Source organism: Somniosus microcephalus, chromosome 4 (genome assembly GCF_052327205.1).
Source record: "Somniosus microcephalus isolate GS21.2 chromosome 4, FLI_Smic_1.0, whole genome shotgun sequence".
NCBI classification, from domain to species: Eukaryota; Metazoa; Chordata; class Chondrichthyes; order Squaliformes; family Somniosidae; genus Somniosus; species Somniosus microcephalus.
The window spans coordinates 82217982-82237157 of NC_140990.1; the positions used below are offsets into that span (position 1 = coordinate 82217982).

Sequence of the window (19176 nt, forward strand, 5' to 3'; positions counted from 1 at the left end):
GGAGAGTAGGGGTGAAAGAGGAGTTGTGGTAAGGGGGGTTGGAGAGTAGGGGGTGAAAGAGGAGTTGGGGTGAGGGTGTGTTGGAGGGTAGGGGTGAAATAGGAGTTGGGGTGAGGGGGGTTGGAGAGTACGGGTGAAAGAGGAGTTGGGGTGAGGGGGGTTGGAGAGTAGGGGTGAAAGAGGAGTTGGGGTGAGGGGGGTTGGAGAGTAGGGGTGAAAGGGGAGTTGGGGTGAGGGGGTTGAAGAGTAGGAGTGAAAGAGGAGTAGGGGTGAGGGTGTTGGAGAGTAGGGGTGAAAGAGGAGTTGGGGTGAGGGGGTTGGAGAGTAGGGGTGAAAGAGGAGTTGGGGTGAGGGGGCTGGAGAGTAGGGGAGAAAGAGGAGTTGGGGTGAGGGTGTTGGAGAGTAGGGGTGAAAGAGGAGTTGGGGTGAGGTGGTTGGAGAGTAGGGGTGAAAGAGGAGTTGGGGTGAGGGGGGTTAGAGAGTAGGGGTGAAAGAGGAGTTGGGGTGAGGGGGTTGGAGAGTAGGGGTGAAAGAGGAGTTGGGGTGAGGGGGTTGGAGAGTAGGGGTGAAAGAGGAGTTGGGGTGAGGGGGTAGGAGAGTAGGGGTGAAAGGGGAGTTGGGGTGAGGGGGATGGAGAGTTGGGGTGAAAGAGAAGTTGGGGTGAGGTGGGTTGGAGAGTAGGGGTGAAAGAGGAGTTGGGGTGAGGGTGTAGGAGAGTAGGGGTGAAAGAGGAGTTAGGGTGAGGGGGTTGGAGAGTAGGGGTGAAAGAGGAGTTGGGGTGAGGGGGGTTGGAGAGTAGGGTTGAAAGAGGTGTTGGGGTGAGGGGGGTTGGAGAGTACGGTTGAAAGATGAGTTGGGGTGAGGGGTTGGAGAGTATGGGTGAAAGAGGAGTTGGGGTGAGGGGGATGGAGAGTAGGGGTGAAAGAGGATTTGGGGTGAAGGGGGTTGGAGAGTAGGGGTGAAAGAGGAGTTGGGGTGGGGGGGATGGAGAGTAGGGTTGAAAGAGGAGTTGGGGTGAGGGGGTTGAAGAGTAGGAGTGAAAGAGGAGTTGGGGTGAGGGGGTTGGAGAGTAGGGGTGAAAGAGGAGTTGGGGTGAGGGGGGTTGGAGAGTAGGGGTGAAAGGGGAGTTGGGGTGAGGGGGTTGGAGAGTAGGGGTGAAAGAGGAGTTGGGGTGAGGGGGGTTGGAGAGCAGGGGTGAAAGAAGAGTTGGGGTGAGGGGGGTTGGAGAGTAGGGGTGAAAGGGGAGTTGGGGTGAGGGGGGTTGGAGAGTAGGGCTGAAGAGGAGTTGGGGTGAGGGGGGGTTGGAGAGTAGGGGTGAAAGAGGAGTTGGGGTGAGGGGGGTTGGAGAGTAGGGATGAAAGGGGAGTTGGGGTGAGGGGGTTGAAGAGTAGGAGCGAAAGAGGAGTAGGGGTGAGGGTGTTGGAGAGTAGGGGTGAAAGAGGAGTTGGGGTGAGGGGGTTGGAGAGTAGGGGTGAAAGAGAGTTGTGGTGAGGGGGGTTGGAGAGTAGGGGTGTAAGAGGAGTTGGGGTGAGGGGGTTGGAGATTAGGGGTGAAAGAGGAGTTGTGGTGAGGGGGGTTGGAGAGTAGGGGTGTAAGAGGAGTTGGGGTGAGGGGGTTTGGAGATTAGGGGTGAAAGAGGATTTGGGGTGAGGGGGCAGGAGAGTAGGGGTGAAGAGGAGTTGGGGTGAGGGGGTTGGAGAGTAGGGGTGAAGAGGAGTTGGGGTGAGGGGGTTTGGAGAGTAGTGGTGAAAGAGGAGTTGGGGTGAGGGGTGTTGGAGAGTAGGGGTGAAGAGGAGTTGGGGTGAGGGGGGTTGGAGAGTAGGGGTGAAGATGAGTTGGCGTGAGGGGTTGGAGAGTAGGGGTGAATGAGGAGTTGGGGTGAGGGGGGTTGGAGGTAGGGGTGAAGGGATTGGAGTGAAGGGGGTTGGAGAGCAGAGGTGAAAGAGGAGTTGGGGTGAGGGGGGTTGGAGAGTAGGGGTGAAAGCGGAGTTGGGGTGAGGGGGTTGGTGAGTAGGGGTGAAGAGGAGTTGGGGTGAGGAGGTTGAAGAGTAGGAGTGAAGAGGGTTGGGGTGAGGGGGTTGGAGAGTAGGGGTGAAAGAGGAGTTGGGGTGAGGAGGTTGGAGAGAGGAGTGAAAGAGGAGTTGGGGTGAGGGGGATGGAGAGTAGGGGTGAAAGAGGAGTTGGGTGAGGGGGTTGAACAGTAGGAGTGAAAGAGGAGTAGGGTTGAGGGTGTTGGAGAGTAGGGGTGAAGAGGAGTTGGGGTGAGGGGGTTGGAGAGTAGGGGTGAAGAGGAGTTGGGGTGAGGGGGTTGGAGAGTAGGGGTGAAGAGGAGTTGGGGTGAGGGGGGTTGGAGAGTAGCGGTGAAAGAGGAGTTGGGGTGAGTGGTGTTGGAGACTCAGGGTGAAGAGGAGTTGGGGTGAGGGGGTTGGTGAGTAGGGGTGAAAAGGAGTTGGGCTGAGGGGGTTGGAGAGCAGGGGTGATAGAGGAGTTGGGGTGAGGGTGTTGGAGAGTCGGGGTGACAGAGGATTTGGGGTGAGTGGTGTTGGATACTCGGGGTGAAAGAGGAGTTGGGGTGAAGGGGTTGGAGAATAGGGGTGAAAGAGGAGTTGCGGTGAGGGGTTTGGAGAGTAGGGGTGAAGAGGAGTTGGGGAGAGGTTTTGGGAGTAGGGGTGAAAGAGGAGTTGGGGTGAGGGGGTTTGGAGAGTAGGGGTGAAAGAGGAGTTGGGGTGAGGTGGGTTGGAGAGTAGAGGTGAAAAGGAGTTGGGGTGAGGGTTTTGGGGAGTAGGGGTGAAAGAGGAGTTGGGGTGAGGGGGTTTGGAGGAGGGGTGAAGAGGAGTTGGGGTGAGGGGGTTGGAGAGTAGGGGTGAAAGAGGAGATGGGGAGAGGGGGGTTGGAGAGTAGGGGTGAAAGAGGATTTGGGGTGAGGGGGTCAGAGAGTAGGGGTGAAAGAGGAGTTGGGGTGAGGGGGGTTGGAGTGCAGGGGTGAAAGAGGAGTTGGGGTGAGGGGGGTTGGAGAGTAGGGGTGAAAGACGAGTTGGGGTGAGGGGGTTGGACAGTAGGGGTGAAAGAGGAGTTGGGGTGAGGGGGGTTGGAGAGTAGGGGTGAAGGAGGAGTTGGGGTGAGGGGGTTGGAGATTAGGGTGGAAGAGGAGTTGGGGTGAGGGGTTTGAAGTGTAGGACTGAAAGAGGAGTTGGGGTGAGGGCGGTTGGAGAGTAGGGGTGAAAGAGGATTTGAGGTGGGGGGTGTTGGAGAGCAGGGGTGAAAGTGGAGTTGGGGTAAGGGGGGTTGGAGAGTAGGGGTGAGGAGGAGTTGGGGTGAGGGGGGTTGGAGAGCAGGGGTGAAAGAGAAGTTGGGGTGAAGTGTGTTGGAGAGTAGGGTTGAAAGAGATGTTGGGGTGAGGGGGGTTGGAGAGTAGGGGTGAAAGAGGAGTTGGGATGAGGGGGTTGAAGAGTAGGAGTGAAAGAGGAGTTGGGGTGAGGGGTGTTGGAGAGTAGGGGTGAAGAGGAGTTGGGGTAAGGGGGGTTGGAGAGTAGGGGTGAAAGAGGAGTTGGGGTGAGGGTGTGTTGGAGGGTAGGGGTGAATAGGAGTTGGGGTGAGGGGGGTTGGAGAGTACGGGTGAAAGAGGGTTGGGGTGAGGGGGGTTGGAGAGTAGGGGTGAAGAGTTGGGGTGAGGGGGGTTGGAGAGTAGGGGTGAAAGGGGAGTTGGTGTGAGGGGGTTGAGAGTGGAGTGAAGAGGAGTAGGGGTGAGGGTGGTTGGTGAGTGGGGTGAAGAGGAGTGGGGTGTGGGGGTTGGAGAGTAGGGGTGAAGAGGAGTTGGGGTGAGGGGGTTGGAGAGTAGGGGAAGAGGAGTTGGGTGAGGGTGTTGGGAGTAGGGGTGAAGAGGAGTTGGGTGGGGGGTTGGAGGTAGGGGTGAAAGAGGAGTTGGGGGTGGGGGGTTAGAGAGTAGGGGTGAAGGGTTGGTGTGGGGGTGGGGGTGGGTGGTGAGGGAGTTTGGGTGAGGGGGTGGAGGTAGGGGTGAAGAGGTGTTGGGGTGAGGGTTGGAGAGTTGGGGTGAAGGGAGTTGGGGTGGGGGGATGGGAGTGGGGTGAAGAGGTTGGGTGGGTGGGTTGGGGTGGGGTGAAGTGGAGTTGGGGTGAGGGGGTAGGAGGTAGGGGTGAAGAGGAGTTAGGGGTGAGGGGGTTGGGAGTAGGGGTGAAGGGAGTTGGGTGTGGGGGGTGGTGTGTAGGGTTGAATGTGGGGTGAGGGGGTTGGAGAGTACGGGTGAAGATGAGTTGGGGTGAGGGGTTGGAGAGTAGGGGTGAAAGAGGAGTTGGGGTGAGGGGGATGCAGAGTAGGGGTGAAAGAGGATTTGGGGTGAAGGGGGTTGGAGAGCAGAGGTGAAAGAGGAGTTGGGGTGAGGGGGGTTGCAGAGTAGGGGTGAAAGAGGAGTTGGGGTGGGGGATGGAGAGTAGGGTTGAAAGAGGAGTTGGGGTGAGGGGGTTGAAGAGTAGGAGTGAAAGAGGAGTTGGGGTGAGTGGGTTGGAGAGTAGGGTGAAAGAGGAGTTGGGGTGAGGAGGGTTGGAGAGTAGGAGTGAAGAGGAGTTGGGGTGAGGGGGATGGAGAGTAGGGGTGAAGAGGAGTTGGGGTGAGGGGGTTGAGAGTAGGAGTGAAGAGGAGTTGGGGTGAGGGGGTTGGAGGTAGGGGGGTGAAGAGGAGTTGGGGTGAGGAGGGTTGGAGAGTAGGATTGAAGGTGGAGTTTGGGTGAGGGTTTTGGGGGTAGGGTTGGTTGAGGAGTTGGGGTGAGGGGTGTTGGAGAGTAGGGGTGAAGATGAGTTGGGTGAGGGGGTTGGAGGTAGGGGTGAAGGGAGTTGCGGTGAGGGGGTTGGAGAGTAGGGGTGAAAGTGGAGTTGGGGTGAGGGGGGTTGGAGAGTAGGGGTGAAGAGGAGTTGGGGTGAGGGGGTGGAGAGTAGGGGTGAAGAGGAGTTGGGGTAAGGGGGGTTGGAGAGTGTGGTGAAGAGGAGTTGGGGTGAGGGGTTTGGAGTGTAGGAGTGAAGAGGAGTTGGGGTGAGGGGGTTGAGAGTAGGAGTGATGAGTGGTAGGGTTGAGGGTGTTGGAGAGTAGGGGTGAAGAGGAGTGGGGTGAGGGGGGTTGGGTGGGGTGAAGAGGGTTGGGGTGAGGGGGGTTGGTGGTGGGGTGAAAGGAGTTGGGGTGAGGGGGTTGGAGAGTAGGGGTGAAGAGGAGTTGGGGTGAGGGGGTTTGGAGGTAGGTGTGAAGAGGAGTTGGGGTGAGGGGGGTTGGAGAGTAGGGGTGAAAGAGGAGTTGGGGTGTGGGGGTTTGGAGAGTCGGGGTGAAAGAGGAGTTGGGGTGAGGGGTTTCGAGAGTAGGGGTGAAAGAGGAGTTGGGGTGAGGGTTTTGGGGAGTAGGGGTGAAAGAGGAGTTGGGGTGAGGGGGTTTGGAGAGTAGGGGTTAAAGAGGAGTTGGGGTGAGGGTTTTGGGGAGTAGGGGTGAAAGAGGAGTTGGGGTGAGGGGGTTTGGAGAGTAGGGGTGAAGAGGAGTTGGGGTGAGGGGGTTGGAGAGTAGGGGTGAAAGAGGAGTTGGGGTGAGGGAGGTTGGAGAGCAGGGGTGAAAGAGGAGTTGGGGTGAGGGGGGTTGGAGAGTAGGCGTGAAAGACGAGTTGGGGTGAGGGGGTTGGATAGTAGGGGTGAAAGAGGAGTTGGGGTGAGGGGGGTTGGAGAGTAGGGGTGAAGGAGGAGTTGGGGTGAGGGGGTTGGAGAGTAGGGGTGAAAGAGGAGTTGGGGTGAGGGGGTTGAAGAGTAGGAGTGAAGGAGGAATTGGGGTGAGGGGTGTTGGAGAGTAGCGGTGAAAGAGGATTTCGGGTGAGGGTTTTGGAGAGTAGGGGTGAAAGAGGAGTTGGGGTGAGGGGGTTGAAGAGTAGTAGTGAAGGAGGAGTTGGGGTGAGGGGGGTTGGAGAGTATGGGTGAAAGAGGAGTTGGGGTGAGGGGGATTGGAGATTAGGGGTGAAAGAGAAGTTGGGGTGAAGTGTGTTGGAGAGTCGGGATGAAGGAGGAGTTGGGGTGAGGGGGGTTGGAGAGTAGGGGTGAAAGAGGAGTTGGGGTGAGGGGTTTGGAGAGTAGGGTTGAAAGAGATGTTGGTGTGAGGGGGGTTGGAGAGTAGGGGTGAAAGAGGAGTTGGGATGAGGGGGTTGAAGAGTAGGAGTGAAAGAGGAGTTGGGGGAGGGTCTTGGAGAGTAGGGGTGAAAGAGGAGTTGGGGTGAGGGGGGTTGGAGAGTAGGGGTGAAAGAGGAGTTGGGGTGAGGGGGTTGGTGAGTAGGGTTGACAGAGGAGTTGGGGTGAGGGGGGTGTTGGAATGTGTGTGTGAAAGAGGAGTTGGCCTTAAGCTCTGCAATTCACAATTCACAATTCACAATTCAAATCGCTTTATTGGCATGATAAGTTCCATCTTATGTTGCCAAAGCATCAAAATACATTTATGGTTTAGCACATAAACACAGTTCTATTCATACAGTGTATAAACAGGTATATCCCTGAGTGTATAAATATACATTCGCATTGTTTATATATATTCTTTTCTTAGTTTACTGTTTGTCCCTCTGTTCATGGCAAGCTGTAACATAGTGTGCCGCCAGTGTTATACAGCTTCTCTCCTCTCCCAGTAGGAATGGGAGTTTTTGGTTGTCATTCAGATTTCTGAAATCAGGGTATATTTGTGAGAATTTTTGGTAGAAATTCTCCCTGATGCCCTGATATTTTCCACAAGCTGTGAGGAAGTGCATCTCTGTTTCCACCACTCCCTGACTGCAGTGAGAGCATATCCTGTCCTCTCTTGGCAGCCTGGTCTGCCTGTGTCTGCCTTTTTCGATCGCTGGGCTATGTTCGCTAAGTCTGTACCTTGTCAAGGTTCTTCTCAGTTTGTTATCCTTTACCATGGTCAGGTAATCAGCTATGTTGTATTGCCTGTTTAGGGCCAAGTAGCAATTGAGTTTGCTTTGGGTTTTTGTTGTTTCTGCCCAATATGTCAGATATTTTTCCTTTTGCTTAGCGACGATTGTGTTGGGTCGAATTCTTTGTGTTACCCTGTCACTGTCCTGGGGCTGGTTATTGTTGGTATTGTTAGTAGTTACTTCACTGAATCCCAGGACTAGTTGACTGAGGGTATTCTTCTTTATGGTCAGCTCTTGGCATTTCAGGGCGTCGTAGTGATAGCATTGGGGATTGCTCATTTGTAGGTGATTCCAAAATTTGGTGGCTCTTTTTTGGATAGTGATTATTAATGGATATTGGCCTAGTTCCGCCCTGCATGCATTGTTTACTGTTTTCCTTTGAGTCCGGAGGATACTTTTACAGAATTCTGCATGTAGGATCTCAATTGGGTGTTTGTCCCATTTTGCAAATTCTTGTTGAGTTAGCGGTCCCCATACCTCACTGCCATAGAGTGCAATTGGTTCAATTACTGATTTGAAAATTTTGAGCCAAATGCTAATTGGGATTTCTATTTGGATTGATTTTTTGATGACATAGAAAGCCCTTCTTGCTTTCTCTTTCAGTTCATTCACAGCCAGTTTGAAGTTTCCCGTAGAACTGATTTTTAGGCCCAAGTATGTGTAGTTAGTGGTTTGTTCAATTTTGGTTGTTCCTACTGTGAAATTTATTTTGGGTCCCTGATGTTTGGATCTTTGCTGGAACACAAGGACTTTGGTTTTTTGGGGATTTATTGTCAGGGCCCAAGTCTGGCAGTACGACTCCAGCAGGTCCAGGTTTTGCTGTAGCCCCTCTTTAGTAGGTGACAGCAGAACCAGGTCGTCTGCATAGAGGAGGAATTTAACCTTGGATTCATATAGGGTGAGGCCGGGTGCTGTAGATTGTTCAAGTAGTTTTGCCAATCCATTTATGTAAATATTAAAGAGTGTCGGTGAGATTGGCGAGCCCTGCGTCACCCCCCGCCCCTGTGGGAAGTATTTTGTTTGTTTGTCTCCAATTTTAACTGCACATTTGTTGTTTGTATACATTGATTTAATTACATCATATGTTTTCCCTCCTACCCCACTTTCGATAAGTTTCAGGAATAAACCGTCATGCCAGATGGAGTCAAAAGCCTTCTGGAAATCTACAAAGCATGCGTAGATTTTGCTTTTGTTATGGTGAACGTGTTTGTCAATTAGGGTCTGTAGGGTGAAGGTATGATCGGATGTTCTATAGTTTGGCAGGAATCCAATTTGGCTTTTACTCAAGACATTGTGCTCCTCAAGGAAGTTTATAAGTCTTTTGTTTATGATGCTACAGAATACCTTCCCCAGGTTACTGTTTACACAGATGCCTCGATAGTTGTTTGGGTCGATTTTGTCCCCACTTTTGTATATGGGCGTTATGAGTCCTTTGTTCCAGATATCAGGGAAATAACCGACACTCAGAACCAAGTTGAAGAGTTTTCGGATAGCCAGTTTCATTTTGTTGTCTGTGTGTTTAATCATCTCGTTTAGTATGCCGTCTGTCCCGCAGGCTTTTCCTGGTCGCAGGTCCTTGAGTTTTTCAAGAAGTTCTTTTTCTGTTATTATGGCGTCCAGCGGGTTTTGGTTATCTTTTATGGCCATTTCTAGCTTTTCCAGTTTTTTGCATATTTGGTGTTGCTCTGGTCTTAGTGTGTTTTTCTGGTATAATTTTTCAAAGTGGTTTACCCATGTGTCCCCATTTTGAATGGCCAAATCGTCGTGTTGTTTTTTGTGTAGTGTTTTCAAGTTTTCCCAGAAACAATTGGAATCAATGGATTCCTCCATGGAGCTGAGTGTATTCTTAATATATTGCTCTTTTTTGGTTCTGAGTGTGTTTCTGTATTGTGTTAGTGTCTGACAATAAGTAAGGCGTAGTTCCTCGTTTTCTGGATGTCTGTGTTTTTGGTTTGATATTTTTCTAAGTTTTTTCCTCATGTTATGGCAATCTCGGTCAAACCATTTTTCATAGTTTTTTGTTTTGGGTTTGTTCTTGCGAGCTTTCAAGTTTGCATTTGTTGCCAAATTATCAAAAATATTGTTTAGTTTACTAACTGCCCGGTTTACGCCTTCTTTATTGTGAGTGTATATGTTATCCAGAAAGGTGTCTAAGAGAGCTTGAGTTGATGCATTGCTAATTGTTTTCTGGTATTTTTCCGTGTCGTTTTTGGCCCATCTGTACGATTTTTTGGTGTTGTACAGTTTACTGGGTTGTGTTTCTATGTTGTTTGTTTCTGTCTTTTTGAGGAACATAGTAATTTGACTGTGATCTGACAGTGTTGTTTGTGGTTTGACTGTGAATGCTCTGAAAGAGGATGGGTCTAAGTCTGTAATCATATAGTCTACTGTGCTGCAGCCAAGAGGTGAGCAATAGGTCGATCTTCCTAGGAGGTCTCCTATGAACCTACCATTGACAATGTACAGACCCAGGTTTCGACAGAGCTGTAGTCGCTGTTTTCCGTTGGTATTTGACTGCTTGTTGCAGTTATGCCTGTATGGAAGGGAAGGGATGTCAAAGTGGTTATTCCCGAAAACGTAATTGTTTCCCTGATTATTGGTGAAGTCTGGTTCTTCGCCCGTTCTTGAATTGAGGTCCCCACAGATCAACACGTTCCCCTGGGCCTGGTATTGGATAATTTCCCCCTCCATGTTGGAGAAGGTGTCCTCTTTAAAGTACGGGGAATCGATTGGAGGGATATAAAGTGCGCAAATGTAAACATCTTGGGTGTTTGAGATAATCTCCCTCTCAAGTTTGAGCCACATATGGTTTTCGCCCTTTTTTATAAATTTGATGTAATTCTTAAGTTCTGTTTTAAACCAGATCAGTATGCCTCCGGAGTCTCTGCCTTGGGTTACACTTGGTAATTTATTGGAGGGGACCACCAGCTCAGTGTACCCTTGGGGACAGCCAGTGTGTCCTTTTCCTTTATACCAAGTTTCCTGTAAAATGATAATATCTAGGTCTTTAGTTTTCCTCCCTAAAACTCTCCATCTCTCCCCCTTTCTCTCATTCTTTCAGATGCCCCTTAAAACCTACCTCTTTGATAAAGCTTTTGGTCATCTTTCCTGCTATCCCCTGTCGGTGTCAAACATGTTTTTTTATATTGCTCTTGTTGAGTGCCTTGGGACATTTTACTACGTTAAATCTGCTATAAAAATGTAAGTTGTTGCTGATATCAAATTTAGGGACCACTTCCAATGTGACACTAAATCCAGGGACCACTTACACCGTAATACCAAATCCAGGGACCAATTACATTGTGACATCAAATCCAGGGTCCACTTTACAGAGACACCAAACCCAGGGACTACTTAAATTGAGACACCAAATCCAGGATCACTTACACTGTGACAAGAACATCCGGGACCACTTACACTCAGACACCAAATCCAGGGACCACTTACACTATGACACCAAACCCAGGGACAATTTACACTATGACACCAAACTCAGGCTAGATTTATGATGGGACAACAAACCCAGGGACTATTTGCACTGCGACACTAAATTCAGGGACCCCATGTACAATCCCAGGGTTAGAATCCCCATGTGCAGTCCCAGGGCTGGAATCCCCATGTACAATCCCAGTGTTAGAATCTCCATGTGCAGTCCCAGGGCTGGAATCCCCATGTACAATCCCAGGGTTAGAATCCCCATGTACAATCCCAGTGTTAGAATCTCCATGTGCAGTCCCAGGGCTGGAATCCCCATGTACAATCCCAGTGTTAGAATCTCCATGTGCAGTCCCAGGGCTGGAATCCCCATGTACAATCCCAGGGTTAGAATCTCCATGTGCAGTCCCAGGGCTGGAATCCCCATGTACAATCCCAGGGTTAGAATCCCCATGTACAATCCCAGGGTTAGAATCCCCATGTACAGTCCCAGGGTTAGAATCCCCATGTACAGTCCCAGGGCTGGAATCCCCATGTACAATCCCAGGGTTAGAATCCCCATGTACAATCCCAGGGTTAGAATCCCCATGTACAGTCCCAGGGCTGGAATCCCCATGTACAATCCCGGTGTTAGAATCCATGCGTTGGCAATGAGCTTGGGCCCCAGCACATGCTCACAGTAAAACCCAGGTCAAGGGCAGGCCCACTGTGCCCACTCTGAACCCGGTTTGCTGCTCCCTCTGTGCCCAGCACTGCCTGCACCCCCGGCGCACGGCAGTGGAATTTCAGCCTCAGTGTTACAAGTTTCATCGGTTACAGGCTGGAGAGAGGAATAGTTCAATCTGACCCAGAGCTGTGTGATTGGTTCAGTCTGTATATCACCGACGGGCCCTTTTAAATTTGAGTGGTCAGGTATTCAAATCCCCGTAAACTCTAATTCTGAATATAAAAGAGGGGAGAGCTGTGTTTAAATCAAAGTCCCCTTGGAGATTCTCAGAGAAGGAACTGGTCAGATTGAAATTCGAATCAGTAAAATCAATGAGAAATTTCCTATTAGCAGATTTTGACCATAGAATCAATGGTTACAGCACAGAAGGAGGCCATTCGGCCCGTCGAGCCCGTGCCGAAACAGCGTAGCTCATCAGGACAGGGATTGAAGCCACGACATTGGCGTTATTAGCACCATGCTCGAACCATCTGAGCAAACTGACCAATATCAACTCCCACAGGGATGGGGAATTCTAGAATAAGGAGGAACCGGTCACGATTTTAAAGGTATTAAAGTATTCGAGGGGCCCTTACATTTGGGATCTTTATTTATTTTGTCCACTCAAGGAGTTAGATAACAGACTTCCTCTTGTGAATGTAGAGCTGGATTATTGGGCCGTGATGTGTTTCCTTGTTGATCTTCTGTTAAATACATTTCCTGAGTTAATTTAAATATGAACCAGATTTGCAGGCGTGATGCTCTATTCACACATCGAAGGTGAGAGAGATACTGTGGGACACACGCTAAGCCCAGTAGCTGAAAGTGATTAACAGACTGGGTTTTGTGTTTAGTGATCCCAGGCGTGTTACCGATACCTTCCCTGGATACCAAGGCTAGGAGAGGCACTCTAGAAGGTATGGGCAGCTGGGACTTGTCCATGAGAGTAACCGAAGGTATGAGAACTGAAATAATCTAGAGTTAGAAAGGAGAAAAGGCCCAAAAATGGAGCAGGCGATAACAGGACATCAATTAGTCTCCTGTTATCTTGGAGACGTCAAGGACGTGACACACTGTGCGTTGGAAACAAAGCTGATTTATTTGGCATCCAGAAGAGTAAACTCCAGCCCAGTTAGGGAGTTATTAACATCAGAAGCAAACCCCAACTATCAGAATGAACATGGTTCAGTCCTGAATGTGATTAACAGCAGTAATAACAGCAGAATCCAACCCCTGCAGTCAGTTGTGAACTCACTGGTGTGTCAGCAGGCTAGATGACTGAGTGAATCCCTTCCCACAGACGGTGCAGGTGAATGGCCTCTCCCCAGTGTGAATTCGCTGGTGTGTCAGCAAGTGGGATGAACGAGTGAATCTCTTCCCACACACGGAGCAGGTGAACGGCCTCTCCCCAGTGTGAGTGCTTTGGTGTGTCAGCAGATCATTTTTCCTTTTAAAGGTCTTCTCACAGTCAGAGCATTTAAAAGATCTATCATCAGTGTGAACAAGCTGGTGTGCAGTGAGGTGGGGTGAACGAGTGAATCCCTTCCCACACACGGAGCAGGTGAACGGCCTCTCCCCAGTGTGAATGCGTTGGTGTTCAGTGAGGCTCCATGAACGAGTGAATCCCTTCCCACACACGCAGCAGGTGAACAGCCTCTCCCCAGTGTGACTGCGCCAATGAATTTCCAGCTCAGATGGGCAAGAGTATCCCTTCCCACAGTCCCCACATTTCCACGGTTTCTCCATGGTGCGGGTGTCCTTGTGTCTCTCCAGGTTGGACAATTGGTTGAAGCCTCGTCTACACACTGAACACATATATGGTTACTCCCCGCCGTGAAAATTTTCCTCATATAACAGATTCTACAAACAAATACTAATTATGATATTCATACAATATTATAGTTGTGTAGTAAAGTTCTTCTGACAGGCAGTGTCCACCAACTGAGCAGACCGATAGTTAGCAGATCTGGGAGGCACCACAAGATGTTCCACCTTGACTGCAGCAGTCAGCTTTCTTATCCCCGGGGTACGGACTCTCAACCAAGCTGCTAACTGCCCCTCTATTAAGGCCCGAAAAGTCGAGCCTGCGTGATTCTTGTTACATCTGTCAATCAGATCATCCTGCTGAAGGAAAGTTACAGAACAAACAACCTCAAACTAAACTTACAATTAATGAACTAACAAAGGGCCTCCATCGAACTGCAAGGAATATTACTTCCAGCTGCATTCCTTTTACAGATGCGCTCGCTCTAACTCGATCTTCCACAGACATAGGCTTGGCAGATTGTTTTTGTAACTAACTTCAGTATATTTTCTTCCCACAATTGAGTGTTGTGCCTCAGGAGTTAATTGGAACTATAAACTTCTTAAATTGATCGTTAAGACAGATGGCTTTGCCCATTGCCTAGACAGCACAATGATGTTTATGGACATCTCCAACAGGGAAGGTCTCTGTGTAGAGAATAACAACAACTTGCATTTATGCAGCACCTTTAACACAGTAAAATGTCCCAAGGTGCTTCACAGGAGCCTATTATCAAACAAAATTTGACACCAAACCGCATAAGGAGATATTAGCGCAAAAGAGGTAGGTTTTAAGGAGCGGCTTAAAAAAGGAAAGAGAGTCGGGGAGTTTGGGGAACTAATTCCAGAGCTTAGGGCCCAGTAGCTGAAGGCACGGCTGCCAATGGTGGAGCGATTAAAACTGGGGACATGCAAGAGGCCAGAATTGGAGGAGTGCAGCAATCTGGGAGGGTTGTAAGGCTGGAGGAGGTTACAGAGATAGGGAGGGGTGAGGCTAAGGAGGGACTGAAAAAAAGCTTCAATTCAAGAGTTTCTGGGCAGTTATTAGTCTTTTAATTCAGAATCTAGCAGCCTCTATGTAAACATACAATAGCAAAATACTGTGAATGCTGGAAATCTGAAATAACAACGGCAGGTCATGTGTGTATGAAATAAAGAAAATCTGTCTTGTGTTTAGAATTTCATTCTAAATCTAATTTAATCATGACAATATTTTCATTTTGACAATATATTAATTTTAATTCCAGACTTCTAAAACCCCCTTTCCCACATTCGGTCCCTCCCCATAAACTGTCCCTGCGTAATATTTCTCAGTTTAGGTAAAGGACGCTCCCTGACTAGTCTCCATTTCTCCTCCATTTACAGATGCTCCCTAACCAGTCTCCATTTCTCCTCCATTTACAGACGCTCCCTGACCAGTCACCATTTCTCCTGCATTTACAGACGCTCCCTGACCAGTCACCATTTCTCCTCCATTTAGAGACGTTCCCTGACCAGTCACCATTTCTCCTGCATTTACAGACGCTCCCTGACCAGTCACCATTTCTCCTGCATTTACAGACGCTCCCTGACCAGTCACCATTTCTCCTGCATTTACAGACGCTCCCTGACCAGTCACCATGTCTCCTGCATTTACAGACGCTCCCTGACCAGTCACTATTTCTCCTCCATTTAGAGACATTCCCTGACCAGTAACCATTTTTCCTCCATTTACAGACGCTCCCTGACTCACTTCCTGTCTGTCCCGGAGTTCACTGCTCTTATAATCGGGCCTGGGGCCACTCTCGGAGTGTGTGCAGCCCGCGTCCCCCCGGGGTTTTTATTTGAGGGGATCTCATTGAAACTTATAAAATTCTAACAGGACTCGACAAACTAGATGCAGGAAGGATGTTCCCGATGGCGGGGGAGTCCAGAACCAGGGGTCAGAGTCTAAGGATAAGGGGTAACATAGAAACATAGAAACATAGAAGATAGGAGCAGTAGGCCATTCGGCCCCTCAAGCCTGCTCCGCCATTTAATGCGATCATGGCTGATCATCCAAATTCAGTACCCTGTCCCTGCTTTCTCCCCATATCCCTTGATCCCTTTAGCCTTAAGAAATATATCTAACTCCTTCTTGAATATATTTAATGAATTGGCCTCAACTGTCTTCTGTGGTAGAGAATTCCACAGGTTCACCACTCTCTGGGTGAAGAAATTCCTCCTCATCTCTGTCCTAACTGGCTTACCCCTTATCCTTAGACTGTGACCCCTGGTTCTGGACTCCCCCACCATCGGGAACATCCTTCCTGCATCTAGGCTGTCTAGTCCTGTTAGAATTTTATAAGTTTCAATGAGATCCCCTCTCATTCTTCTAAACTCCAGCTCACCTTCTGTTGTTCAGGTTTAAAGGTCAAGCCCCGCCCCTCACACACTCCGATTGGTTGGAGGACCCGCTGCCCGCTCTTCCTATTGGTCGGAAGCTCACGTCAGTCACCCGGGCAGTGTGAGCTGAGCATGCGCGGCCCTTGGCGGCAGCCGCTGACACATCAGGTGAGAGAGCTCAGGGAGCGGGTTCATGAACCCCGGGGTGACGCGGGCTGCTCACACCCCGAGTGCGGCCCCAGGCCCCATTATTAAAACACTCAACATTATCCATTTCACAAACACCCGGGGTGGGCCTCAGGCCCCGAACAAGAGCCTCTGGGCCGGGCGTTTGCCCCGAGCGGGGCGGCAGCTGCGGGGCTTTCTCCTGGTGACAGGCCCGGGGTAACGGCCACCATCTTGAGAGGCTCAGGGGCAGCAGGGCGCATGCGCGGCCCCCTTGGCTAGGAACCAGGAGGAGAGAATCTTGTCAATTTCTATCCTGGACTCACAGTGATGGCTTTTGTAAACTCCTTTTACAGGCTGTGAGAAGGGCAGCATTTACACACCGCAAACTCAAACCAAACACCACATCAAGATCTGACAGAGTCACTCCATTCAGCAGGACCCGAATATCATCGGCCTTTGAATGTGGAAGGAGAAATGTTTGTCTCTTCTGTCTGTGGGAAAAGATTTCAAACATCTGTGTGACTGGAAAAGCACTGAGACGCACACACCCGAGTGAGAGTGTTCCAGTGCACTGACTGTGGAAAGAGCTTTAACCAGTTACACAGCCTGAAAAAACATCGCACCGTTCACAGCGGAGAGAAACCGTACACATGTTCTGTGTGTGGACGAGGCCTCAACTGATCATCCAACCTGGAGAGACACAAGGACACCCGCGCCACGGAGAAACCGTGGAAATGTGGGGACTGTGGGAAGGGATTCAGTTTCCCATCACAGCTAGAAGCTCTTCGATGCAGTCACACCGGGGAGAGGCCATTTACCTGCTCCGTGTGTGCGGGATGGGATTCACACTGCTGTCCAGCCTCCAGTTACACCACCGAGTTCACACTGACGAGAGACCTTTTAAATGTTCTGACTGTGGGAACTGCTTTAAACTTTCTGCAGATCTAATGAAACATCAGCTTGTTGACACTGATGAGAAACCGTTCAGTTGCATTCACTGCGAGAAGAGCTTCAAGCAGTCATCTCACCTTATTCAGCACCAGCAAGTTCACACCGGGGAGAGGCCCTTTACCTGTTCTGTATGTGGGAAGGGATTCACTTCTGCATCCAATCTCCAGACACACCAGCGAGTTCACACTGGGGAGAGGATATTCACCTGCTCCGTGTGTGGGAAGGGATTTATTCAGTCATCCGGCCTGCTGGGACACCAGCGAGTTCACACTGGGGAGAGGCCATTCACCTGCTCCGTGTGTGGGAAGGGATTCAGTCGATCATCTCACCTACTGAGACACCAGCAAGTTCACAAGTGACTGCAGGGGTTTCGATTCTGCCATTAATCTCATCCTTTGTTTGTTTGTGCTGATGTTAACCCCTTTAACTGGGCTGGAGTTTAAGTTTCTGGATTTCTGTCAAGCCAGTTTTGGTGTAAACACACACTGTTGTGTTCTTTATTTCTGTAAGACAAGAGGAGACTCATTGATGTCCTGTTACCGACTGTTCCATTTTTGGGCCTTTTCTCCTTTCTAATTGTAGTTTAGTTCAGTTCTCATACTTTCAGTTACGCTCATGGACAACTCCCAGCTCCCCATACCTTCCAGAGTGCCTCTCCTAGCCTTGGTATCCAAGGAAAGCCTCAGCAACACGCCCAGAATCACTAAACATAAAACAGTCTGTTAATCACTTTCAGCAACTGGACTTAGTGTGAGCCCCACAGCATAGAATCATAGAAAGTTACAGCACGGAAGGAGACCATTTCAGCCCATCATGTCCGCGCCGGCCAACAAAGAGCTATCCAGCCTAATCCCACTTCCCAGCTCTTGGTCCGTAGCCCTGCAGGTTAGAGCATCCCAAGTGCATATCCAAGCACTTTTTAAATGTGGTTAGGGTTCCTGCCTCTACCACCCTTTCAGGCACTGAGTTCCAGACCCCCACAACCCTCTGGGTGAAGAAATGTCCCCTCAAATCCCCTCTAAATTTTTAAGTTTCCAGAGAGGCTTTCAAGCAGACCAGACCTATTTACATTGTATCCCACAGTTTCCTGTACAGCTTCGTTTGGTCATTAAATTTTATTGTTTTTGATTTTCTGAGTTGATCTCAATTCTTCGGCTAGGAACCCCAGTTCCTACATTGGTGACCCCGACGTGATTCAAACACGCAGCCTTCTGATGGGAAGAGAGGAAACATCGAGAGAGACCGAGGGAAACATTGAGAGAGAGAGAGGGGAACATTGAGAGAAAGAGAGGAAACATCGAGAGTGACCGAGGGGAAACATCGAGAAAGACTGAGAGGAAACATCGAGAGAGAGAGAGAGGAAACATCGAGAGCGAGAGAGGAAACATCAAGAGAGAGAGAGGAAACATCGAGAGAGAGAGAGGGGAAACATCGAGAGAGAGAGAGAGGAAACATCGAGAGAGAGAGAGGGGAAACATCGAGAGAGAGGAAACATCGAGAGAGAGGAAACATCGAGAGAGACCGAGGGGAAACATCGAGAGAGAGAGAGGGGAAACATTGAGAGAGAGAGAGGGGAAATATCGAGAGAGAGAGAGAGGGGAAACATCGAGAGAGAGGAAACATCGAGAGAGAGGAAACATCGAGAGAGACCGAGGGGAAACATCGAGAGAGAGAGAGGGGAAACATTGAGAGAGAGAGAGAGGAAACATCGAGAGAGAGAGAGAGAGAGAGGAAACATCGAGAGAGAGAGAGGGGAAACATCGAGAGAGAGGAAACATCAAGAGAGAGGAAACATCGAGAGAGACCGAGGGGAAACATCGAGAGAGAGAGAGGAAACATCGAGAGAGAGAGAGGGAAACATTGAGAGAGAGAGAGAGGAAACATCGAGAGAGAGAGAGAGAGGAAACATCAAGAGAGAGAGAGGGGAAACATCGAGAGAGAGAGAGGAAACATCGAGAGAGAGAGAGGAAACATCGAGAGAAAGAGAGGGGAAACATTGAGAGAGAGAGAGAGGAAACATCGAGAGAGAGAGAGAGGAAACATCGAGAGAGAGAGAGGAAACATCGAGAGACACCGAGGGGAAACATCGAGAGAGAGAAAGAAAACATTGAGAGAGAGAGAGGAAACATCGAGAGAGAGAGAGGGAACATCGAGAAAGAGAGAGGGAACATCGAGAGAGAGAGAGGAAACATTGAGAGAGAGAGAGGAAACATTGAGAGATACCGAGGGGAAACATCGAGAGAGAGAGAGGAAACATTGAGAGAGAGAGAGGGAACATCGAGAGAGAGAGAGGAAACATCGAGAGAGAGAGAGGAAACATCGAGAGAGAGAGAGGAAACATCGAGAGAGAGAGAGGAAACATTGAGAGAGAGAGAGGAAACTTCGAGAGAGAGAGAGGGGAAACATCGAGAGAGAGAGAGGAAACATCGAGAGAGAGAGAGGGGAAACATCGAGAGAGAGAGAGGGAACATCGAGAGAGAGAGAGGAAACATCGAGAGAGAGAGAGGAAACATCGAGAGAGAGAGAGGGGAAACATCGAGAGAGAGAGAGAGGAAACATCGAGAGAGAGAGAGAGGAAACATCGAGAGAGAGAGAGGAAACATTGAGAGAGAGAGAGGAAACATTGAGAGAGAAAGAGGAAACATCGAGAGAGAGAGAGAGGAAACATTGAGAGAGAGAGAGGAAACATCGAGAGAGAGAGAGGGGAAACATCGAGAGAGAGGGGAAACATCGAGAGAGAGAGAGAGGGAACATCGAGAGAGAGGAAACATCGAGAGAGAGAGAGAGGAAACATCGAGAGAGAGAGGAA

General features: G+C 49.9%; 1 protein-coding gene and 1 pseudogene across 1 annotated transcript in view; one reads left to right on the forward strand and one right to left on the reverse strand.

Moving 5' to 3' along the window:
* Positions 1-16764, forward strand: part of LOC147119353 (uncharacterized) — a 57832-nt gene extending 41068 nt beyond the window's left edge. Inside the window, exon 2 of the mRNA XM_085984992.1 lies at positions 16283-16764. Within this exon, the coding sequence (XP_085841118.1) occupies positions 16283-16726 (444 nt within the window). The 3' untranslated portion in view covers positions 16727-16764. The remainder of the gene's footprint in view (positions 1-16282) is intronic.
* The window catches only part of LOC147119354 (uncharacterized), a 29737-nt pseudogene continuing 22881 nt past the window's right edge, over positions 12321-19176 (reverse strand).